Below are 26050 nucleotides of genomic sequence, written 5' to 3'. Positions count from 1 at the left end.
CCCTTATACAAGGTCAGGGGAGCTTCAATCCAGTCTTCTGTAACAAAGACTTCAAACATTGCTACGTGTTCACATCTCACACACATTATACAGTAAGACTTGCATCAAATACTATGTATCTCGGTGGGCATTAAAGACTCCATCACCTACTTTTAGCCCTATGAGCTAGGTATATGGGCTGAGAGTGAGTGACCGGCTGAGTTCGGGGGTGTAAGGGTTATACTTAACTCCCTGGTGTGCATGCCGATAAGCTGTGGCTCAGTGCATTGAGCGGTGTCTTCCAACGTTGACACCAAGGGAACAACGGGGGAGTAAAAATAACACTTACATACCTGGACTCAGCGGCTCACCTACTTTCAGCCCATAAGCTTTGCTCATAGGACTAAAAGTAAGTGGCAGCCTCTTTAAAAGGGGTTCTCCCTCTACTTAAAACTACTTCGCAACCACCGTGTCCTTCATGGTTGCTCCCCCGTTGTTCCCCTGGTGTCAACACCTAAAAAGGCACCTCTCAATACACTGAGCAGTGTGCCAAGTAGTCCGGCTTTTCTGATTTATTAATGGGCAGACTACTTGGCAGCATTGCTTGATGCACTGAGCCGCAGCTTATCAGTATGAACAACGGGGGAGTAAGAATAACACTTATCCCCAGACTCAACGGGTCACCTACTGTCAGCCCATAAGCTTGGCTTATAGGACAGAAAGGGGTTCTCTCTCTACCTAAAACTGCTTTGCAACCACTGTCCCCTTCCAGGTTGCGGCTAACCAGGGCATGTGACTGCTGCAGCCAATCTCTGGCTATAGGTCACTGCTGCGATTGGCTGCAGTTTTAAACATTGGATGAAGCGTTAAATGTTCACATCAACAAGATACATTCAAAATAAAGTCTTTTTGCTTAAACTAATCCAATTCTTTGGTAGAAAAATGCCTATTGTGACTGCGATGACAATACATTTTTTTTTTTACAGCTCACTGAAAAACCAAGCAAAAATCATAAAAAAAAACAACAAACATAAAACACAAGCAAAACATAAAAATATAATACGCTACCCGTTCTCTCAGCTTTTCTCTGACGAAAAGACGTAAAACAGCAAATGGAGCCCGAAACCAAAGAGGAGAGGATACAATAAAAACACATTTTAACCGTGCCGGAAAAGCACCCTGGGGACAAAAAGGAAGGAATGAAAGATTGTACACACAGATACAAAAAGCTCTATCCACCTATATGCTAACACTAGATTTCCATCTCACGTCCCATCAGGTCCTACAAGACATTTCATATACATTACCATGAGACTCATAATCAAACCATCGCCTGCCCATATATGTAATTCAGTCATGCGTTCGTGTCCTCTTAACCCCTTAGTGCCCCAGAACACACATGCACGTCTTAGGAATGTGGGGTTCGCTGAATCAGTAGCAGAGCCCACTCCATATATGGCTGGAGTAAGCCAGCTGACACCAGGCTGCAACAGCCGCAATCAGCGTGTATGACGATTGCGGTAATTAACCCTTTTGTGTGTCACAGTAAAGTCAGACAGCGGCATTTAAATTCCCCGTTTTGCGATGCTGAATAGCTTCCCTGCATTGAGATCTTAAGTTGCTGTCCGGGTGCCTTGTGAAGGTGCCTAGGGCAGTTGTGTATTTTAAGTTAGGCCTGCAGAAATACCATATACTGCAATACTGAAGTATTGCAGAATATGGTGTAAGCAATCAAAAAGTTGTGAGTTCAATTCCCTTATGGGGACAAAGAGAAAAAAAAAAAAGATGTTAAGCCTTTTACATTTATAATAAAATTAAGAAATAAATATACGCCATCAACGTGTCCACAGAAGTCCGATCGAACACGCGCATTATTTGTCCTGCCCCGGTAACGTCAGAGATGAATGTAAGGAAGCTTAATAAAAAGAAACCTCAGGTCATCCCGCAAAAAAAGAGCCTTCACACAAACCCATCGTCAGAAAGATAAGATTCTTACTGTCAGAAGATGGAGAAAACATTTTTAAATTTTTTTTTAAAAGTAGCAGAGAAATAAAAATAACAGAAAAACCCCATACACTAAATAAGTTTAGTATTGTAGTAATTGTTCTGACCCACAGAATAAAAGTTATGACACTTGCCACCGCACTCCGCTTAGAAGGTTTTTGAAATTTTCCAGTACATTAAATAGTACCATTGAAAAATACAACTAGTCCCGCAAAAAAAACCCAGGAAAATAAAAAATGATTTTTTTTTTTTAAAGTGTGGAGAACCCCCCACCCCCCCAAAAAAACACAAAAATGGGTAAAAAGAAAAATGGCTGCATCCTTAGGGTGTTAATTAGAGATGAGCGAGCGTACTCGGAAAAGCACTACTCGCTCGAGTAATGTGCTTTATCCGAGTATCGCTGTGCTCGGGTCTGAAGATTCGGGTGCCGCTGCGGCTGACAGGTGAGTCGCAGCGGGGAGCAGGGGAGAGCGGGCGGGAGAGAGGGAGAGAAAGATCTCCCCTCCGTTCCTCCCCGCTCTCCCCTGCAGCTCCCCGCTCCGTGCCGGCACCCGAATCTTCAGGGACGAGCACAGCGATACTCGGATAAAGCAAATTACTCGAGCGAGTAGTGCTTTTCCGAGTACGCTCGCTCATCTCTAGTGTTAATCTCTCTCAACACCACAATTCTGTCCGGCTAAAATGCTGGAAATTAACGGAGCCTGCTGAAATGGTGACAATGGACGAGGAAGCGTGATTAGTTGGGGCTCTTTTGCTGGATCTAGAGCGACTTGCACTGGGTGACTGGCACACAAGACAGAGAGCTGCCGCAGCATTTTGCTCCTCCATGCAATACGCTCTGGTGTACGCCTAGTTGGTCAGAGGGTTCATATTACAGCAAGACAATGATCCAAAATATACTTCCAGGTTATGTCAGAACTACTTAAGACGACAAGAAGCCATCGGGTAGGCTGCAAAGAATGGAATGGCGTGCAGTCTCCAGACAAACCCCATTGAGCTTGTTTGGGATGAACAGGACAGAAGGGTGAAAGCAAAGCAACCTTTAAGTGCAGCACATTTGTGGGAACTCCTGCAACAATGTTGGGAAGACATTTCTAAATAATATCAGAATGCAATTGGAGAAAAAAGATCTTGATTGTGTAAAGCTGTTACTTCAGCTAGAAGGGGGCGACTGTGAAGAGTCAAAAATCTAGATTTAATTTGGGGAAACAAAAAGTTCATCCGTTATTTTTATCTATTTTATTTGTTCCATGCTTTTATCTCGAAACACATTTGAGACAAACGGTAAATGGCAAAAACGGGAAATATTGAGGTGTTCTAAATCTTTTGACAGTTAACATACTTTTATAACGTGCATGTGTCCTTTAATAGCCATGATGGCTCAATGGAAGTCTCAGAGACGGGGAAACATCAGGATGTTTTGAAAAAAAAATATATATATACCGGCGTATAAGGCGACGGGGCGTATAAGACGACCCCCCAACTGTCACCTTATACGCCGGTAATACAGTGGAGGAAAAAAAAATCATTACTCACTCAATGACATCATTGAATGGCTGTGATTGGCTAAAACACACGTGGCTTCAGCCAATCACACTATTCAATGACATCATTGAATGGGTGTGATTGCTAACACACGTGCGCCTTCAGCCAATCACAGGCAATGCTGTCATTGAATGGCTGTAACTGGCTGACGGCGTGTGTATTAGCTTTCTGAAGGCGGGGATTTCAAGCCCCGCATTCAGAAAGCAATGCTGCGCCGGGGACGAGGAGCGAGCGACATCCTGCCGGAGCGCGACAGAACGCCGGGGGAGGTGAGTAATGATTTTTTTTTTTACACTTTTTTTTTTTGTATTACCGGCGCATAAGACGACCCCCGACTGCAGAGCAGATTTTTCGGGGTTCAAAAGTCGTCTTATACGCCGGTATATACGGTAAATATTCTATCAGTCTAGTTCATTTTCCTTTGAATATATATTAAACCCTAAATGTCTTTAAAGCTGTAAGGTGCCGCGACGCTCCAGAACGTACCTTCAAGAGGTTCAATATCTTTACACAGAGCTCATAATCAAAATTTCCATATGTTGAGTTAATCATATCATATATGAAGATGAGTCCGTTCCGCTGTGTCTCCACCCTACGAGCAAAAAAACATCAGAACCGTATTAAAAAGATGGCCAAAACCAGCAATTCACAGAATACAAGAAACATAAGCCATCACTTAACCCCTTCCCACTCCAGGACTTACATATACGTTTTGCAGCATTGGGGTATGTATGGGGCGAGTATGCGGCGCGACCTCTCTTCATACAGCGCGGCGTCAGCTGTTTATACAGCTGACACCCACAGGCAATAGCGGGAATCGGCCCAGCGGCTGTTCGCGGCTATTAACCTTTTAAATGCTGCTGTCAATTCTGACAGCGGCATTTAAACCCCCACAAAGATGTTTGGGGTCCCATACGGCCCCCAGCCCAAATGAGATTGCAGGGAGACATGCGGGTTAGCCTGTAGCGTCGTGGCTGAATTGATAGGCACATTTCAGGTTTTATGTAATCGGGTATGCTGATTTCAAAAATCAATCCGAAAAAGTTCTCTGAAGACCAGAACACCTCCCTACATGACCGGAAAAAACGGAAAAATTCACTGCCATGTTTCAATACAAAAAAATACTTCTCCTAAATAGTATTTGAGTGCATTGAGTCGGCTAAAGAGTAGATGACTGCTGTAAAGATTGTAATGGTTTTTGTACTGTACGTACCGAAATATAAACAATACGGTTATGATGTTTCATGTATTTTGGTTTTAATTAATAATAAAGGTTTTCTTTTATTTTGGGCATAAAATACATAAAATATGAAAATTGATAAAAATATGATTTTTCAGTTTTTGCAATTGTAAATAGGGAGGAGTTCCGGTTTTCCGATAATTTTTAGTCTTCATTTTTGAAATCAGCATACTACATTACATAAAACCTGAAATGTGCCTTCCATTCAGACAAAAAAAAAGGGTCTCCGACACTACAGGCTAGTCCGCATATTAACATCTTCATCAGCACTTCTGACCTATTCACCAATCAGGTTGCTAGAATTGTGAATCAGAACCAATCAGGTTGCTAGAATTGTGAATCAGAACCAATCAGGTTGCTGGAATTGTGAATCAGAACCAATCAGGTTGCTGGAATTGCTGAGTAGTGCAGAAGTGCTGATGAAGATGTTAATATGTGGCTAGTGCGGGTGTCATGATAGCCAAGGGCCTGCATCACAGGTTGTAGTCACCCAAGGGGGCTAAAAAAAAAAATAAAAAAAATAAGATCAATAACGTTTTGCGAATGGTGAAAAAAAAAAAAAAAAGGATTAAAAATTTAAATCACCCCCCTTTTGCCATATCTATAATTAAAAAAAAATAAAAAATCGTACTCCTAAAACAAAAATACATATTTGGTATCGCCGAGTCCGTAAAAGTTCGATCTATCAAATAGCGCATTATTTACTCCGCACGGTGAACGTCGGCTGAAAAAAAGATATAAAATAAAGACTTTCAGTCACCCTGTCTCCCAGAAAAAAAAATGCTATAAAAAGTGATCAAAAAGTCGTATGTATTCAAAAATGGTACCAACATAAACGGGACATCTCGCAAAAAAAAAAAATAAAAAAAAATAAAAATCAGCCCTCCACCCAACTACATCGATGGAAAAATTTTAAAAAGTTACTGCAGGCAGAAGATGGCTGCAGAAAATTTTTTACAAAAAGTATTTGAAAAAAAAAAAAAAAAAAAAAAAAAAGGTAAAAATAAATAAAACCTATACAAGTTTGGTATCGTGGTAATCGTACTGACCCATAGAATAAAGTTAGGTCATTTTTGTTGCAGTTTGCCCACCGTAGAAACAAAACGCACCGAAAGATGGTGGAATGTCATTTTTTTTCCCTTTTACTCTACTCTAAATTTTTAAAAAGTTTTTCAGTACATTATATGGCAAGTTAAATAGCACCATTGAAAAATATAACTTGTCTAGCAAAAAACAAGCCTTCATACAACTATGTCGATAAAGGAGTTACAATTTTTTTTTTAAGGAGGGGGGGGGGGACGAAAATGGGGGGAGAGGGGAAGGGCTGCGTCATTAAGGGGTTAAACATTATCAGCTAAATTAGTTTCAAATTTTTTTTTTTTAAGGCTGCTCAATGATGTCCACAGATGTCAGATAACCAGTAGTTTCAGCTGAATTATACAGGAAACACAAGTGTTCCTCAATAACCTTTTAGTTTTCATCTGGTTCCCTATTAAACGGACATGTACCCCGTGTGCTACAGAACAAGGTCTGCCTGGAGCCGATGCTGACAGCGGCCCCTCCAGCAGACAAGCACTTCTATATTCGAGTCTGCATAGAGTCAAAGACATCTGCTAATGCGATATCCATAACGGCAGCAACCTCCCGCCGCACTGCCGCTATGATTCGTATACACAGCCCTTAAAGGAATCTTACAAGATTTCAGGCGGCGGCGGGTTTAAATGCTGGAAAACGGATGTAAGCAACAACAAAAACGAACTACAGTAACTAGAGATGAGCGAACGTACTCGGTAAGGGCGATTTCGCAATCGAGCACCGCGATTTTCGAGTACTTCACTACTCGGGTGAAAAGTACTCGGGTGCGCTGTGGGTGAGCGCGGGGTTGCAGCAGGGAGTGGGGGGGGGGGGGGGGGGGGGGGAGGGCTCCCCCCTGTTCCCCGCTGCTACCCCCCACTCCCCTCTGCAACCCCCCGCCCCACAGCGCACCCGAGTACTTTTCACCCGAGTAGTGAAGTACTCGAAAATCGCGGTGCTCGATTGCGAAATCGCCCTTACCGAGTACGTTCGCTCATCTCTAATAGTAACCCCACCACCCAACTCCACCCCCCCAAACACCACAGCTCGACTCTTAACAAAAAGTAAAGGGTAGAAGACAGTTTAGGTTAAGTGGGTATTCTCTACTGCATCACCCCATAATGCTCAGGCAGACACCTCTATTACCATTGCAGGGCAGTTCACCCAAGCACCCCAGATCTTGTCAAACTTCTCCGAGCATCCTGTGGCCATGTAGGTCAGCTTATACATAGGAATTATAGAATCTACTACCTGGATCCATGCACTCCTGGTCGGCCTCTCTGGGTGCCTCCGATTAACCAATATTACTTTTTTGGCATAAAAAAAAACCTGAAATTTATACGAGGTGCGGGTTGCCCCAGTCAACGGTAGACTTCCAACAAGTCCGAAGAGGCACACCACAGTGCATGATCCTCGGGGGCCCCAGGTGGGATTTCAGGAATATGAGAACGTCCCTTCAATAGTCTCGCAGGACACCGCAGCCCCAGAACGTACGCATAACAGTCCCAGTTGAAACAATGCCAGTACCGCCGTGGGCACAGATCTGTCCTCTTTCAAATTTGTTCTTCTCGCCGTTTAATTTTTGATGCAGATGGCTAGTTTGTGACTTTTCATCATTTAGAGTCTACATCAATTTTCCAAATGATTTTGATCATTGGGTCAACCCCTCCCCCCCCCCCCCCGAAAGAAAATCTGCTTTTACCTAGAACCGCCATGGGGACACTTTTGTCCTCTTGACAGTGATATCACATTGTTTGGGATTTAATCTTGGTTTTAAACTCCATTTTTTGTTACATTTCATTGTTTTTTTGAGGTTATGATAATTTTTGGTCTCAAATACCACTAATTGGAAGAACGAGCAAGGTAGGTAAACCGCACAGCATGAACATTGTTTTCTATGAACCATAATAAGTTGTCATTTCTATGGTTTCTCTAGCTGAGTGACGGGTGTGTTGTGTGTTACACTATGGCTTATCGACAGAGGACTGACATCAGTGGAGATCATTGAATGACCTCTCTGCGAATGAATCTTAGGGTGATCCAGTTGACTCTTCTAGTGACGAAGAGCTACAGTTGGTCATCTCAAGTTCTGACAGCAAGGCCGTCAAGTGGGACATCAGTGCATGTTCGGGGAAGCCACAGTCGTGCCGGAAAGGACGCAACCTCCCTCAAGCAGCAGCCTACTGTGACTACACGTGATCACGAGCAGGTCCAGAGTCGTGAGCGAGGTGTCCGTCAAGGCCGGGGGCGCACTTGCCCAACCATGATCAAGGAGGAGAAAGAGTGCTCCATTGACCACCTTGGTGATGAATCAGATGGAGCAGCAGGCGAGCAACCTGACCGTGATGCTGTCGTCCAACGTGGACACCTGTTTAAACTCCCTGTCAGTGAACTCATCATGGCACCAAATGGTACTCAGTGGACTGTTCAAGCTGTAGGGGAAGCTTCATCTGGCCAAAGGGGTGACCACTGTCTTCAGAGACCGCTCCGGCCCCACCCCTCACGCAAAGCGTTATTTTGACAACACATCTGTTGGAGGTTGATGATGTCTGAAAAGATCCTAAACATATTGTGACATGTACTGAATTAGAAGTACGCTGTGTCTTAGAATCTAACGATTGGTCAATCACGATTGGGGAACTAGAAGAGTTTCTAAGAATAATGTACCTTAGGGAAGCCATTGGTGCAAAAGGCCTGGAGTTGGATTCTCTGTGGTCTGAAAGATGGGGAACCCCATTTGTCAGAAAGACTATGAGACGCAATAGATTAAGGAAATTATGAGATTTTTGCGTTTTGACGTTCGATCAACCAGATGAGTTTGTTTTGACATCTGAAGTTTGGTATGACTATTTCCAATGCTCAATGCCGCTCCATACCAGGTCCTTTATTACCATTGATGAGCAACTTTTTCCATCTAAAGGTCGGTGTAGATTTATACAATTCATGGCATCCAAGCCAGAGAAGTGCGGCCGGAAATTTTGGATGGCTTAGACAAAGATTCTAAGTATCTAGTAAATGCATTTCCTTATCTTGGGAAGGATGAGACTAGGGTTGACAAGGAGCGTCTTGGCGACCTCGTTGTAAAGAAGTTGATGGGCCCTTACTTTGGTAAAGGCAGAAATGTAACTTGTGATTTCTTCACGTCTGTTGCCATTGCTGAGTACTTAAAGGAGAAGTCTACAAGTATAGTTGGCACTATGAATAGAGCTCATAGGGATGACATATCACTCACTGTACACCAAGGTAAACCAAATAAGAAGGTCTTACTCCTAAGTACCCTGCACCCGGCATCCAAATTGACGAAGATGAAAAAAACCCAAAACTGACACTGGTCAGTTATTATAACAGTAGTAAATATGGTGTAAACATAAAACACCAAAAAAGTTCTGTTAAAACTTACGATGGGGACAGATGTGTCCCCTTTGCGGTTCTAGGATGGGGGGGTCCAAAACTGGTGGTTCTACTGTGAAGACAGGTTTCATAACTCTGCTCCATGATCTTAATCCATGACAATTTTCATAGGGAACCATCCAAAAATTAAAAAGCTACTGGTGAAGGTTTGTGTTTCCTAATAGAAGAATCATTCGGTAGTATATGATGGGTTCTGAGGAGGTAGAGCTCGCATCAGATCTGGTTTCATTTACGTAACTGTGATTGTCTAAGGCCTCATGTCCACGGGGAAAAATCAGGCCCGCTACGGATTCTCCATGGAGAATCCGTAGCGGATCCCTCCTGCCCCGCGGACCTGAGGGCTGAAAATAAGAATTACTCACCTCTCCGCACGCTCCGGATCTTCCCTTCTTCGAGGCCGGATCTTCTTTCTTCGGCCCGGCGGATGTACTCGGGGCGTGCGTGCCGCACGCATGCGCCGGGCACATCCATTGGCCCGAAGAAAAATCCGCCCGCGAAGAAGGGAAGACCCGTACCGTCCGGAGCAGGCGAGTTAAATTCTGGTGCGGGTCTCCTGCGGATCCGGACGGCTTCAATAGAAGCCTGCGGGAGCCGTCCCCGTGGGAGACCCGCACCTAAATAGAGCATGTCCGGATTTTGTCCTGCACGCGGGACCCGAACCTGCAGGGAAAAATGACATCCGCAGGTATTTAACTACCTGCGGGTGTCTAGTGCATCCCTATGGGGCTCGGATCCGCGTGCAGGAAAAACGCTACGGATTTTAATTCATAATTTGCCCGTGGACATGAGGCCTAATTCATTCATAAGGTCGTTAATGCACAAGCCTTCTTGTAAAAGAAATTTGGCAATAAAGCTTAAAAAAAAATTAAAATAAAGGTGTATATAGATCTCTATATCTATATTAATATCTCCACTTTCACATACCGGCAAACAATCGCATTTACTGAGATACCAACAACATCCCAAATAATAAATCCCATTCATTAGCTTGAAAAAGATGACTAATTTTTCCCTAAAACAGATTATCACGAAGCTTCCCCCGCTGCAGCAATCTGTCTTGATGGGAAGGAAAGAATTAAGTGATCCCTCATCAATAAATTACCTCTCAATGGCTTTATCCAACTGGTAGATAATTGCCTGGAGAACTGCCTTATGCGTGGTTACATCCGGCCGGTGAAGTCTAGCGGTGAACAAGGCTAACGCGGCTCCATTTGCATCTCTTCCGGGCTGTAATGGAGAAGAACAAGCACTGTCATTATAGGCGAGGCTAGGAAGTATAGCCCTATACTTTACAACTTAAATCCAATTAACAATCTATAGCAATGCATTCCGCAGGCTACCAGGGTCCAATGCCAAAACCGGCTGCAGATAAAGGGAGATGCAGAGAAATAAAGAATACATTCGATTCCCCTTATCTAACCATCAAGTGTAAACGGTAAAAGGGTGTCATGAGAATGTCGTTTACCCCTCGGCAGACCTCGTACGGTCATATTTGATGGCCCGTCTTAAGGAGAGGTCATCAACAGAAGAGTCCCAGAAACCCCTTGAAATGTGTTTCATTAGTGACAACGCAGAATAGATTCCACTAACGGTAATACTTACTAAAACCGTAAATTTACCGCTCAGCAGCTCGGAGCGTAAAGGTTCTTCATCCGGATTAATGTTGTAGATCCCTTCTTTAAGTCTTGTATTCTGTTAAGAGAAAGAGCAAACGAAGCAGATGAGCGGGCCGACTTCATCTCACTGCCAATAAGCCCCATCACACAGACTCGCTCCTATAAAGGCTCAGATGAGCGGGCCGACTTCATCTCCCTGCCAATAAGCCCCATCACACAGACTCGCCCCTATAAAGGCTCAGATGAGCGGGCCGACTTCATCTCCCCGCCAATAAGCCCCATCACACAGACTCACTCCTATAAAAGGCTCAGATGATCAGGCCGACTTCATCTCACTGCCAATAAGCCCCATCACACAGACTCGCTCCTATAAAGACTCAGATGAGCGGGCCGACTTCACCTCACTACCAATAAGCCCCATCACACAGACTCGCTCCTATAAAGGCTCAGATGAGCGGGCCGACTTCATCTCCCTGCCAATAAGCCCCATCACACAGACTCGCCCCTATAAAGGCTCAGATGAGCGGGCCGACTTCATCTCCCCGCCAATAAGCCCCATCACACAGACTCACTCCTATAAAGGCTCAGATGATCAGGCCGACTTCATCTCACTGCCAATATGCCCCATCACACAGACTCACTCCTATAAAGGCTCAGATGAGCGGGCCGACTTCATCTCACTGCCAATATGCCCCATCACACAGACTCACTCCTATAAAGGCTCAGATGAGCGGGCCGACTTCACCTCACTGCTCCCCGCCAATAAGCCCCATCACACAGACTCGCCCCTATAAAGGCTCAGATGAGCGGGCCGACTTCATCTCACTGCCAATAAGCCCCATCACACAGACTCGCTCCTATAAAGGCTCAGATGAGCGGGCCGACTTCATCTCACTGCCAATAAGCCCCATCATACAGACTCACTACTATAAAGGCTCAGATGAGCAGGCCGACTTCATCTCACTGCCAATAAGCCCCATCATACAGACTCACTCCTATAAAGGCTCAGATGAGCGGGCCGACTTCATCTCACCGCCAATAAGCCCCATCACACAGACTCGCTCCTATAAAGGCTCAGATGAGCGGGCCGACTTCATCTCACTGCCAATAAGCCCCATCACACAGACTCGCTCCTATAAAGGCTCAGATGAGCGGGCCGACTTCATCTCACTGCCAAAAAGCCCCATCACACAGACTCACTCCTATAAAGGCTCAGATGAGCGGGCCGACTTCATCTCACCGCCAATAAGCCCCATCATACAGACTCGCTCCTATAAAGGCTCAGATGAGCGGGCCGACTTCACCTCACTGCCAATAAGCCCCATCACACAGACTCGCTCCTATAAAGGCTCAGATGAGTGGGCCGACTTCATCTCACTGCAAATAAGCCCCATCACACAGACTCGCTCCTATAAAGACTCAGATGAGCGGGCCAACTTCATCTCACTGCCAATAAGCCCCATCACACAGACTCGCCCCTATAAAGGCTCAGATGAGCGGGCCGACTTCATCTCACTGCCAATAAGCCCCATCACACAGACTCACTCCTATAAAGGCTCAGATGAGCGGGCCGACTTCATCTCTCTGCCAATAAGCCCCATCACACAGACTCGCTCCTATAAAGGCTCAGATGAGCGGGCCGACTTCATCTCACTGCCAATAGGCCCCATCACACAGACTCGCTCCTATAAAGACTCAGATGAGCGGGCCGACTTCACCTCCCCGCCAATAAGCCCCATCACACAGACTCGCTCCTATAAAGGCACAGATGAGCGGGCCGACTTCACCTCACTGCCAATAAGCCCCATCACACAGACTCGCTCCTATAAAGGCTCAGATGAGCGGGCCGACTTCATCTCACTGCCAATAAGCCCCATCACACAGACTCGCTCCTATAAAGACTCAGATGAGCGGGCCGACTTCATCTCACCGCCAATAAGCCCCATCACACAGACTCGCTCCTATAAAGGCTCAGATGAGCGGGCCGACTTCATCTCACCGCCAATAAGCCCCATCACACAGACTCGCTCCTATAAAGGCTCAGATGAGCGGGCCGACTTCATCTCTCTGCCAATAAGCCCCATCACACAGACTCGCTCCTATAAAGGCTCAGATGAGCGGGCCGACTTCATCTCACTGCCAATAGGCCCCATCACACAGACTCGCTCCTATAAAGACTCAGATGAGCGGGCCGACTTCACCTCCCCGCCAATAAGCCCCATCACACAGACTCGCTCCTATAAAGGCACAGATGAGCGGGCCGACTTCACCTCACTGCCAATAAGCCCCATCACACAGACTCGCTCCTATAAAGGCTCAGATGAGCGGGCCGACTTCATCTCACTGCCAATAAGCCCCATCACACAGACTCGCTCCTATAAAGACTCAGATGAGCGGGCCGACTTCATCTCACCGCCAATAAGCCCCATCACACAGACTCGCTCCTATAAAGGCTCAGATGAGCGGGCCGACTTCATCTCACCGCCAATAAGCCCCATCACACAGACTCGCTCCTATAAAGGCTCAGATGAGCGGGCCGACTTCATCTCACTGCCAATAAGCCCCATCACACAGACTCGCTCCTATAATGGCTCAGATGAGCGGGCCGACTTCATCTCACTGCCAATAAGCCCCATCACACAGACTCGCTCCTATAAAGGCTCAGATGAGCGGGCCGACTTCATCTCACTGCCAATAAGCCTCATCACACAGACTCACTCCTATAAAGGCTCAGATGAGCGGGCCGACTTCATCTCACCGCCAATAAGCCCCATCACACAGACTCGCCCCTATAAAGGCTCAGATGAGCGGGCCGACTTCATCTCACTGCCAATAAGCCTCATCACACAGACTCGCCCCTATAAAGGCTCAGATGAGCGGGCCGACTTCATCTCACTGCCAATAAGCCCCATCACAGACTCGCCCCTATAAAGGCTCAGATGAGCGGGCCGACTTCATCTCACTGCCAATAAGCCCCATCACACAGACTCGCCCCTATAAAGGCTCAGATGAGCGGGCCGACTTCATCTCACTGCCAATAAGCCCCATCACAGACTCGCCCCTATAAAGGCTCAGATGAGCGGGCCGACTTCATCTCACTGCCAATAAGCCCCACCACACAGACTCACTCCTATAAAGGCTCAGATGAGCGGGCCGACTTCATCTCACTGCCAATAAGCCTCATCACACAGACTCGCTCCTATAAAGGCTCAGATGAGGAAGACGACTCATTTTATTACACTTGACAACTCCATAAACTATTCACTCTGTTATGAAATATCAACAGTAGCGAATCATTAGAAAGTGATGAAGTGCAATCATGCTCCGATGACTTGATGAAGGGGTTTTCAATTAAATCATGCTAAATACAGTCATGTGCTAAGAAAAAACAGCTTTTCAAAATGCTTTTTTTTTTTACTTTCTAGGGATTTTAACAAAAGTTCCCCAAGCTACTGTACAAGGGTAAATCCCCTGAAAATAACACGTACCCTGAAAATAAACCCTAGGCTAATTTTCGGGGAGGCTTGAAATATAAGCCCTACCCCAAAAATAAGCCCTAGTTACACTACATTAAAAAAAACAAAACAATGCCATTACCTAGCATGCTCAGTCGACGTCCCTCCCACTGCTATCTAGAGGTACGACGGGGTTCACGCAGTCCTCAGCCGCTCGTACAACATCACTTTCTGGTTATGGGATTCATAAATCCAGCGCTGTATTGATTGGTTCTTCAACGGCTGCTCAGCCAATCTGTGCAGCGCTGGATGGACCAACGTGATGGCTGTTGATTGGTTCTTCCACTGCTGCTCAGCCAATCACAGCCATCACATTGGTTTATCCAGCACTGTATTCATAGCCATTCATAGCAGTGGTCGAAGAACCAATCACAGCCATCACTTTCTGGAGGTGGGATTTATGACTTCCGTAACCAGGAAGTGATGTTGTATAAGTGGCCTAGGACTGCAGGAAGCACGTTGGAGCCTGCTAGGCAAGTATAATTTTTTTTTTTAAACCCTGAAAATAAGGCCTAGTTTGTCGCAAAAAATAACATAAGACGGTCTTATTTTTGGGGAAACGCGGTAGCAGCATGCACATGGGCTAACATTGTAGTCACTACCCAGTTTCCCTAAAACTACGACAGGGTCCTATTTTAATTTTTGCTCCAAAAGCTTTTACTTTTTCACATGTATAGCTGCCTGGACACTAGTTAAATTGACTTTTTTTTAAATTAACTTTTTTGGAGTAGGACTTATCGTTTAGGCATCCTCAAAAATCCTGAAAAATCATGCTGCATCCTCAAAAATCCTGAAAATTTATGCTAGGGGTTATTTTCTGGGAAACGGGGTAAATTCATGTCAGGGGCTTTACAACGGTTATGTCCGCCACCTGGATGGTGCAATGTAGTCCCTTTCCATAAAGATTACCACCAAGTAAAGAGAACCTCAACTACTCGAAAGCAGAACGATCGCTGACCGATAGCCAAGAATGAAGACGATTCTGAACTTACCCTGTAAGCCTGAAATAAATCAATCGCTCTAGAAACGTCAAACTTCCGAGCCATTAAAAACTTCACAGCAGTGTTAGGAGGCACCGTGACAACTTGTGGTTCTTCCCGATTCTTCAATTCGGAAATAAATTCCTCAATTGCCTGTGAAAAGAGAAGGAATAATTAATGGTGAACGGATCATTTCATAAAAATGCTGCTCTAAAAACGGTAACAGTTTTGAGTACATAATGAGAAATCCTGCTGCAGGTGCGTATTAAAAGGTGGGTTTTGCTAAAGTCACAGCGGATTTAACCCCGCTACACTGATAAGGGCGGACACGCTGAAGAAATCCACAGAAAGAAGGGACATGCCGTGAATTTACACACCTCCGTCAATGGCTGTAGCGGTAGGCGTATGGGGAACGGGAAGAGGTGAGTATGAGCCATTTATGTTGTGGCCATCGGGTTTGGAGTGGTTTTTAGACAAAAGTTAACTCGGGACGACCCCTTTAATCACGGTAACTGACAAAGTATATAGGAAGAGTTCTAAAATTTACAAGTTTGAAGATACTAGTTGAGTGACATTACCGCTTTAAGACTATGAAGATACAATCACGTCTTAATAAGATCTTAGTGTAAAACTCGTCTAAAAGTATCATTCATAAAGATAAAAGAAATAAAAACAAGACAATATGTGAATGCCGAGCGTTCATTCTCTAACTGCAAACAATCGTCTTATCCTTTCATGGATACTGCCTATAGAGGAAATCAATGAATGATCATTAGGAGAAGAGGGAAGGCAACTCAATGCGAAGAGTAAAAGTTTATTTATCGGGTCGTTTGGGTCCCCAGGAGAGTTGTAGGAAAATTTCAATATGCAGACATGGAAAGAGACAGATGAGAGCCGTCAATAGAAAGGGGAAGCCAGTTCTAAATGATAAAAGCCTGGCGGTGGTGGGAAAAAAAAAAATCAATATGGCCGGTCCAGCAGCTCTCATAACGGCGCTAAACATGCTTTACCGTACTGCGGCGTGACGGTAAAGAACATCATCATCATCTGGGATGTTCAAACTAAAAAACATTCTAGAATTGCAGCGTTTTGCCAATCCTGCCTCCCAAAAAGCGGAATAAGAAAGGAGTGATCTGTAGCGCAAAGTGTCTCAGAAAAATAAGAAACGCTGCGGGTCTTGTAACGCGGTGACAGAGAAGCAATTCTATTTTGTAAGCTTTAGGCCCAATGCCCACGGACGGATTATGGCTGTGCAACTCGCTGTCAGACACCCGCCACGAATTCCGTAGCAATGTCCGTCCACAGACATGCAATGTTAAAGGATTCTCCGCTGCCCACGAGTGGAAACCAGCTGCCATTTTCTGATCGCGGGGGAGGATGTTCTATTTTGCGCAGGGGGATTGTAGAAATCACATGGACGACTTCCATTGCAGTCAATGGAAGCCATCCATCCCACAATATTCCATGCAGTGGGAACCGCGGAAGTATCGCATCACCACCCAGCACTTCATGCGCTGCACATGCGCGCCAGCCGAGACGCTCGCGGCGGATCCGGGCAGGTGAGTATAGGGTCTCTGGGGGGCGCCAGGTCAGATTCTGCTGCGAGATTTCACAGTCGGAATCCGACCCGGCCGTGGGCATGAGGTCTTAAGGCACCCTGTCCACAGGCGTTGCGGTATCCCGTGGCGAATCTCAGCCGTGGGAGCCGCCACCTGGGAGCAGGAGCCGCAGACGGGTCTCCGCAGGTCAGCCTATCTGACAGATAGACTGACCGCAGAGAATCGGGGCAATTCGCAGAATTGCCGTTCGCGAGCAAGGAATTGCAATGATTCTCCGCTCGTGGACACGGGGCCGGCGCTTTCCATAGGAACGCTACAGAAAGCTTCAGACGGCGTGATTCGCCAGCGAAATCACTGCCGTGGACAGGGGGCCTTGGTGTGCAAAATATTATTTTCTATTTACATCACACCCAAGTTTTACAACACATCTAACCCCAAAACACACAACTTGTCCTGCAAAGTAGTCATCTGGCTACGTGGACAAAGAAACTAAGTTATGGCTCTTTCAAAATGGTGGAAAAAAAGGGAAAATAGCTTGGTCATTAAGGTGCAAGATAGTCCTGTCACTAAGGGGTTAAACCGAAATCAGGTGACTAAAGCCAGGAGTGAACTGTAGCTGTAGACGGGAGTGTGGCGTCACGGTGGTTGAGGAGTCACGGTTCCACAACCATGAAGCATCGCTAGATGTCACAGAGGAAGAAGCAAGTAATAAAGGAAGTGCCGTCATGCGGTTCATGTCTGAGGCCGGGCCGCGGGGTTTACTCTCCAGGGGTGGCATCACGCGGGCGAGAAAATAGTGCGAGAGTCTGTAATGATTTACAACGGTTTTCTTGCTATATGCGATGTTTTCACAGATTTTTGTAATCCTGGCAAAACCACACTGCTACAAAAGGAAGAAAGAAAGAATAGTCGGCTGCATAAACCTCCTAATTGTATCGCTCATTTGAAGGTGGCATTGAGCTCCGTTTACACCGCTGATTGGAGGGTTCATCCGGGGTTTTCGGCAATTTCCTACTTTTTTCAGTAAAACGATGGATAGTAAAATAGAACCTGCCGGACCCCATTATAAGGCAATGGGGGTTCATCCTGTGACGGATCGGGCACTCCATCACTTTCACTGACTACACAGGATTTATTTGTAGTCTGTAACCATGGAGACACAAAAGGTCCGCATATTAGCAGTACACAAAGTGCATAAAAGGAGAGAACCCCGCAGGCAACGTCGCTTTATTTACAAGCTGTGCGCAATAAAAATGTTTGCAAAAGGTATCATATCCTTTATGAATCGCTTGTAATTAGTCATAAAATTGAGGAACCCGAGGAGAGGAAGTAGTCAGGAGTAAAAATAAGGAGGTAAAACAATGAATAATGAAGGAAGAGCCAATTAGAAGACGATCAGAACATGTAGATGCAGGCAGTAAGCTCACAAATGTCATTACCTGCAACTAATTAGTGCTAGCAAAAAAAAAAAAAAAAGAGTTTTTTTGTTTTTTTACTAGACAAAATTTGTGTTTCTCGCATAGTTTTGGATGCCGATTCCAAATGTGTGTTCAGATTCTGACAGCTAGGAACAGATTTACAAGAATAACCTTAACAGTACAATAAGGAAGTGTAGACATAATTGCAATTAAATGTTATAAATGGACTTCGCAGTAAATCCTGAATAACGTAACATACAGCTATAAGAAGGACATAAGATCACCGTGTGAAAGGTGTAGAATGACAAAGAACTCCTATAAGTGGCATGGAAGTACGGAAAGTTACCGCATATCCCCGAAAATAAGCCCTAGCTGAACTACATGGGGAAAAAAAAACAGCAATACTCCCCTAGTCTGCGGTGTCTGGGTCCCTCGCGCTGGTCTTCGGCAGGTCCACAGCTTTGACACAGCACTCTCTTTCTGGTGATGGGGCTTTGAATAACCCGTCTCCAGGAAGCGAGCGCCGCGGCCGGATCGCGAGCGCTGCGGCTCAGCCAATCAGACATCACTGAATGGTTGTGATTGGTTCATCCCGCACTGGCTCTGGCTGAGCAGCAGCACTCATGATCCAATCAATCACAGCACTCGCTTGCTGGAGGCGGGGTATTCAAAGCCCCGTCACCAGAAAGAGTGCTGTGTCAACACTGAGGATTACATGGCAGCCTGCGGCAGTGCTAGAGATCAGCGGGAGGACCCCGACACTGCGGGCTAGGTGAGTACAAGACACCCCCCCCTGAAAAGACGACAACATGCCTCTTTTAGGGCAAAAATTAACAAAATAACAGAAAAAAGTTCAGCGCTCCAGCAGTATTCCTATTAGAAAAGTAGCGGCGAGGGAATAGCCTTACTTCGCGGGGGTGCCCAGGCTCAGGCACCCCCAATCCCAGTAGGCGCATAGATCGTGGTCGGCAACAGAATTACGTTCCACATACCTACTGAATAAACTTGTGGAACGTAATTCTGTTGCCGACCACGATCTATCCGCCTACTGGGATTGGGGGGTGCCTTTCCCATTCTTTTAGAACCCGACCGAAAATCAACAGATCAGGTTTTTTTTCCAGTTTCTCACCTCTAAAAAAACGGAGCAGAGACACGGAACCCGTCCCTCACTGCATCTCCCCAGGAAGTCCTGTTAGATCGTTAGGGTCCTAGTAGTCAATATACTGGAACTATACGGCACAAGGGTGACTAACTTTCTTAGGATGTCTAGAATGTCATTATCTTGCCTGACAATTTTGGATGCTGAATTTGGATTTAGCGCCGATTATGGCGGATGTTTGCTGCGGAATCCGGAGTGGGTGTCCGCCTCCAGCTTCCACAGCAAATACCGCCCATAGCGTGCTATGGAAAAAAAACGCTTTTCCCGGCACACTTAGACGGGGAAAAAAGCGCAGTACGATCCATTTTTGTGCAGGCTCCGCAGGTACGGCTCCTACTCCGTCCAACCTGCGGCCCATCTGCAATTAACATTGCAGACAAGTCGGGGATTCCACGTCAGGAAGAAAAAAAAATTAAAAAATCTGTAGTGGTTGTGTCCGATGGCGAGCCGTGCGGACCATCTGCCGTACAGATGGAGAAGACAGACATGTAGGCGCGGACGCCGCTGCAGCCAGATTAGGCGTGCCGTCTGCAGGCAGCCTATAGGCAAGAACACAGTAACCTACACCCCTGTAATCGTGTGCATCGTCTGGATGACGACTTGCGCGGACAGGCTACAATTTAACGATCCCTATTAAGTATGGAATGCTAGCTGATAAGTACAGAATTAATGTTAGCGATGTGATCTAATAAGGCTGGTAAACAATAGTCATATAATCGCTAGCATTAGTCACAATCAGCCAGACAAGCTACATTGTCAACATTTCTTTTTCTTAGTCTTGGGTGTAGCTAGAAGAACGAGTAGCGCTGTATCGTAGGCCGCCCAGCCTCACGTGTCAGACGGATACCCAAGAGAAACAGACGGAACGATTGTAGCGCATTCTGGTTCATTTCAACTAATTTTGAGCAATAATCGTCCCGTGTAAACGGTCCTTTAACCCCTTGAGTGGCACGCCCGGAAATTTTCCGGGACGAGCTCCACTGCTCATAGTGACATAGCCCGGAAGATTTCCGGGCTATGTATCACTATGGGAGCTGCAGAGCACAATGCCACAAGCTGTGACAGTGTGCTCTGCCTGCACAGACCCACAGAGAACAAAGCAAGGGCTTTGAAAAACCAGCAGAAGATATTGCCGATATGCCGGCAATCTCCTGCTTTGTTTACAGGTTGCCATAGAGACCATCGGCTTGTCAGAAGCAAGCCGATGGTCTATGTGGCAGGGAGAGGTGGTGCTTGGCTGTCAGAGGACAGCTAGGTACCTGCTCTTACAGCAGAGATCAGAGAAAACCTCCGATCTCTGCTGTGTTAACCCTTTACATGCTGCAGTCTATGTGACTGCAGCATGTAAAGGGCTGTCACTGCAGCATGTAAAGGGCTGTCACCATCGGACCCCCGGAATGTGATCAGGGGTCCTGATGGGTCCCTGTGGAAGTCCCCTAAAGGGACAAAAAAAAAATAAATAAATAAAAAAAGTTAAAAAATTATAAAAAAAAATAAAAACACTTGTCTCCCTTTACTTTGTAAAAAATCAAAAATACAATCACACATGTGGTATCCATGCGTCGTAATGACCCAGAGAAGGACGTTAATACATTTAACCCCTTAATGACATGGCCCCTTTTTTTCTTTTTTCCCCATTTCTTTTTTTCCTCCCCCCTGTTTAAAAAATCACAACTTGTCCCGCAAAAAACAAGCCCTCACATGGCCATGTCAATGGAAAAATGAAAAAGTTATGGCTCTTGAGACGCAACTGCAAAATTAGTTGAAATTCAATGATTAGACCATTTTAAAAAACCTGCCCTGGTGGGCACGACAGGGTGGTAGGAAACCCGCCACTCAAGGGGTTAAACAGACCCTGCTTGCAATACTAGGAATTAGAGTGTGAATCAGAAGGCAGACCCCCTCCTTGGGGACCGGCGTTACCCGACCATTCACACGACTTCTCATCTCGGCTTTAGACGCACCACATACTTTGCCTTCAGTAAGAAGCATTAGAATATGGATCCGGCCTCCAGAATCAATTTCATCAGCCAGAAACTGGAAGAGCGAGCAGCCGCCTCCATTAGTTATTCAGACTCCAATTACTTTACTTCTGCTCTTCTTGCCAAACACATGGCACACTTAAGATGTAATTACTCTTACTTGTGTTTAAAGCAGAGAAATTCTATTAAGTGACAGAAAAAAATAAAAATCCATATAAACATCTGCGATTCGGTCAGGGAGGCTTCACAGATCACTATATTAAGCCTTTACCAGTAAGGGGGCATAAACAGCCATTGATCCTCCACATACTGCTATATAAGAGGATGCAGAACGGGGGAGTCACAACATTCCTGTAAAGAGGTAATAAGACACGCGAGAAGATGATGGATCTACTCCTCGTACACGGAGCGAGCAATCACTCGCACGATCGGACAATGGCGGAGGCCGCTCCTTCACACAGATACATTGTTCAAGTTTTGTTGGCCTAATCATCGAGTCTTTCACATTCATTGCAGCAGTGATCAGCTGGTGATCGATCGCCGTTTACACGCAACGAGTTGTGAACGATGATCTTTATGTCTGCATAAAATGGATGAACTATTCAGTTTCCCCGAAAATAAGACCCTGTCTTATATAAGTTTTTGCGCCAAAAGAGGCACAGGGTCTTATTTTCAGGGTGCGACTTATACTCACCTAGCAGGCACCATCTGGTTGCCTCTTGCCGGGCCATGGTGCTCCGGCAGGCTTCCATGCAGTCCTCAATGTTGACAGAGCATCTCTTGCTTGTGACGTGGCTTGAATACCCCGCCTCCAGCAAGCGACTGCTCTGATTGGTTCAGGAGCACCGCCTCAGCCAATCAAAGCCGGCGATCAATGAACCAATCAATAATGTCATTCAATTATCGGCCGCTGTTCAATCGTTGGCCACGTTTGCACAATCCAACATTTTTTTTTTTTTTTTACGATCATCACTCTGTGTGAACGTCCCCAAGAGGTAGATCAAAGATCTCCATTCGTAGAAATCTACTTTTTCTACTGCTTCATTTACACGGGTCTGTCAGTGCTAAGGTCATTTGCGGTCATCTAGAGCGTTTAGATAGGCAGATCGCTGCGTTTTTCTTGCTCAGTGCGTCACATTCTATGGGAAGCGTTTACACCCCGCGAGAAGTCAGCGGTGATTTTTTATGCAGTCTGTGATTACAAAAAGTAACACAAATAGTTTACAATGTTTTTGCACTTAGATGTAACAATTATCTTGCATTTTCGTTCGTTTTAACAAATTTTGCGCGATAATCTTCACATTTAAATGGCCCTTTAGTTATGAGACAATGGATTTGATAGGGACGTGGAATCTGGTTTTCTGTAGTGGTCTCTAGGGCTGCCAATACACAAATCATCAATTTAGCAGGATTATTTTCATGCCAATGATCCAGCCATCACCACAGCGGAGCAAACTACCCGACACGGGACAAAAAGTAACACGCCACCACATCGGAGCAAACTGCCCGACACGGGACAAAAAGTAACACCCCACCACAGCAGAGCAAACTACCCGATACGGGACAAAAAGTAACACGCCACCACATCGGAGCAAATTGCCCGACACGGGACAAAAAGTAACACCCCACCACAGCGGAGCAAACTACCCGACACGGGACAAAAAGTAACACCCCACCACAGCGGAGCAAACTACCCGACACGGGACAAAAAGTAACACCCCACCACAGCGGAGCAAACTACCCGACACGGGACAAAAAGTAACATCCCACCACAGCGGAGTAACTACCCAAGACGGGACACAGCGGAGCAAACTATCCGACACGGGACAAAAAGTAACACCCCACCACAGCGGAGTAAACTACCCAAGACGGGACAAAGAGTAACACCCCACCACAGCGGAGCAAACTACCCGACATGGGACAAAAAGTAACACCCCATCACAGCGGAGTAAACTACCCAAGATGGGACAAAGAGTAACACGCCACCACAGCGGAGCAAACTACCCGACACGGGACAAAAAGTAACACCCCACCACAGCAGAGCAAACTGCCCGACACGGGACAAAAAGTAACACGCCACCACATCGGAGCAAACTATCCGACACGGGACAAAAAGTAACACGCCACCACAGCGGAGTAAGCTACCCAAGACGGGACAAAAAGTAACACCCCACCACAGCGGAGTAAACTACCAAATACGGGACAAAAAGTAACACCCCACCATGCCCAAGAAAACTACCCAACATGGGACAAAAAGTAACACCCCACCCCGCCCGAGTAAACTACCCAACACGGGACAAAAAGTAACACCCCACCACAGCGGAGTAAACTACCCAACACGGGACAAAAAGTAACACCCCACCACACCAGAGTAAACTGCCCAACACGGGCCAAAAGTAACACCCCACCACAGCAGAGTAAACTACCCGACACAGGACAAAAAGTAACACCCCACCACACCGGAGTAAACTTCCCAACACGGGACAAAAAGTAACACCCCACCAAACTGGACCCACAGGATGGATAACCAGCAGCTGAGTTTTGCCAATCACACCACAAACCTCAGATTCCCAGCATGGTAGATCAGTCTGCAGTCCCCCCCCTTCCCAAATGATAGTCACCTGAAATAGCTAGAATTAGCCATTTCAGGAACACTTTAGTTCCTTGCAGTACCCCATCATGCCACAGACTTTATCCATTGTATCATTTCTCCTGTGTATCTATAAGGCTAACCTCACACTGGTGCGAGCGCTATAGGGCTGTGAATCCCACCCCCATACCGCGCTCCCCACCATGTGAATTCACTGATGATTCGAGGAGTTTTCATGTCAAAACAGCCTTGCATCATTTTGGGAAAGAAGCAATTCTCCGTCCGTCAGCTGCGGCAGAGTTACTCCCATTGTTTTCATGGGAGACCTCACAATGCTGCTGCCGGCCCCATTGCAAACATTGCTCGTGTATATGAGCCCATTCAAAAGAATGGGGTTCATATTTGTGCGTCTGGCAACTCACACATCTCACGCGATTTTTTTGCCTGTGTGAAGCCGGCCTTACATTGAAGAGCATTTCCGAGCGTTGTACCAGTTGCCACTCTGCATGAGCGCCGCCTTAACCTAGCCAAGGAGCCACATTCTACATGGGGGAATCAATGAGAGATGGACAAACCCATTCAGGGGCTGAAGAGCTGAATATACCCGAAATGCTAATGAGGGGAGAGTCTAGAGCCCCCCTCCCCCTCGGTACCCCAATAGGGCATTTGAAAAATAATGCAGTCAGCAGCATCTGGCGCTATACTGAAAGTTCACAAAGTAAGAATTAAACTACAGAACAAAAGTGGCTACATTTAGTTCCAGTACAAGAATCAAGTTCCTCATTAAGGAAATGTCTAAATCAGAAAGCAAGCCATGTCTTAAGCCCCATTTATACACAAAGATGATCTCTCAAAATTCGTTCAAAAGATAAGGAGAATGACAGTTTGAGCGATCATTTTGCATAAGCTGCTAACAGGCGCTAATCCCCATTAGCAGCTTATTTGCTTCATTTGCATGTAAAGGAGCCTCCCTTCCCTGTATGCAGATAACAGCAGGTGGTCTGTTATCTGCATGCAGCCCCTTTGTTCTGCCACGGGACGGCAGCTGGATACAATGTTATCCGCTCTACCATGGAGTAACACAGCATGCGGTCCCTGCCATCCGGCCAAATGATGGATTTTAAACTCAACTAAAAATCATCGTTCGGATGCCCGAGCGAAGTCATGAACTTCTCGTTTAGCGTTTCACGCAATGAGAAGTCAATAAGTGGTCGATTTTTGCGCTGGCTTAAACTAAATGAATGAGAAGCGCACGATTCTCGTCCGGTTGTTGGCTCACGATTATTCTTCACTTTTGTCCGTTTGAACTATTTTTGGATCGTTACATACGTTCCGTCTAGACCAGGGGTGTCAAACTCATTTTCACCGAGGGCCACATCGGGCTTATGGTGACCTTCAAAGGGCCGATTGTAAGACAGCACAGTAAGGGCTCGCTCACACAAGCGTATTTGTGTACATAATATGCAGTGAATAGAAGCCATTGGTTTCAGTGATTTCATTCACATGATGTATATTGTCACACAGCAGGACCTATTTTGTTGCGTACTATGCTCCGCAATAGGCCACTGAAGTGAATGGGCCGCGCAGGAAACCGATGTATTCACTGCATATTAGCGCACCATCTCAGTGGGCCCGTCTGGGTTCTTTTCTGCACGCCCAAATACGTAGGTATAAGCGATTTTCTATTGCGCAAATACGTAGCGCATTTGTGCGACCGAAATGCAATTACGTCCGTGTGAACGAACCCTAATAGTGACCCCTATAGTGGTCGCAGTAGTCATAGTGACCCCTATAGTGGTCGCAGTAGTCATAGTGACCCCTATAGTGGTCGCAGTAGTCATAGTGACCCCTATAGTGGTCGCAGTAGTCATAGTGACCCCTATAGTGGTCGCAGTGATAAGTGACCCCTATAGTGGTCGCAGTAGTCATAGTGACCCTTATAGTGGTCGCAGTAGTCATAGTGACCCCTATAGTGGTG

The 26050-nt window shown here is 46.0% G+C and overlaps 1 protein-coding gene across 1 annotated transcript in view; it reads right to left on the bottom strand.

Annotated features, from left to right (window-relative positions):
* The window catches only part of LOC136573127 (tyrosine-protein phosphatase non-receptor type 9-like), a 56542-nt gene that overhangs the window by 20462 nt on the left and 10030 nt on the right, over window positions 1-26050 (bottom strand). Inside the window, exons 2-6 of the mRNA XM_066574327.1 lie at window positions 15377-15517; window positions 10856-10945; window positions 10356-10480; window positions 4015-4120; window positions 1048-1158 (exon numbers count right to left, since the gene is read on the bottom strand). Coding sequence (XP_066430424.1) covers window positions 1048-1158; window positions 4015-4120; window positions 10356-10480; window positions 10856-10945; window positions 15377-15517 — 573 coding nt within the window. The remainder of the gene's footprint in view (window positions 1-1047; window positions 1159-4014; window positions 4121-10355; window positions 10481-10855; window positions 10946-15376; window positions 15518-26050) is intronic.

Source organism: Eleutherodactylus coqui, chromosome 7, assembly GCF_035609145.1.
Source record: "Eleutherodactylus coqui strain aEleCoq1 chromosome 7, aEleCoq1.hap1, whole genome shotgun sequence".
Lineage (NCBI taxonomy): Eukaryota > Metazoa > Chordata > Amphibia > Anura > Eleutherodactylidae > Eleutherodactylus > Eleutherodactylus coqui.
This window is presented reverse-complemented; position numbering and strand designations above follow the sequence as displayed.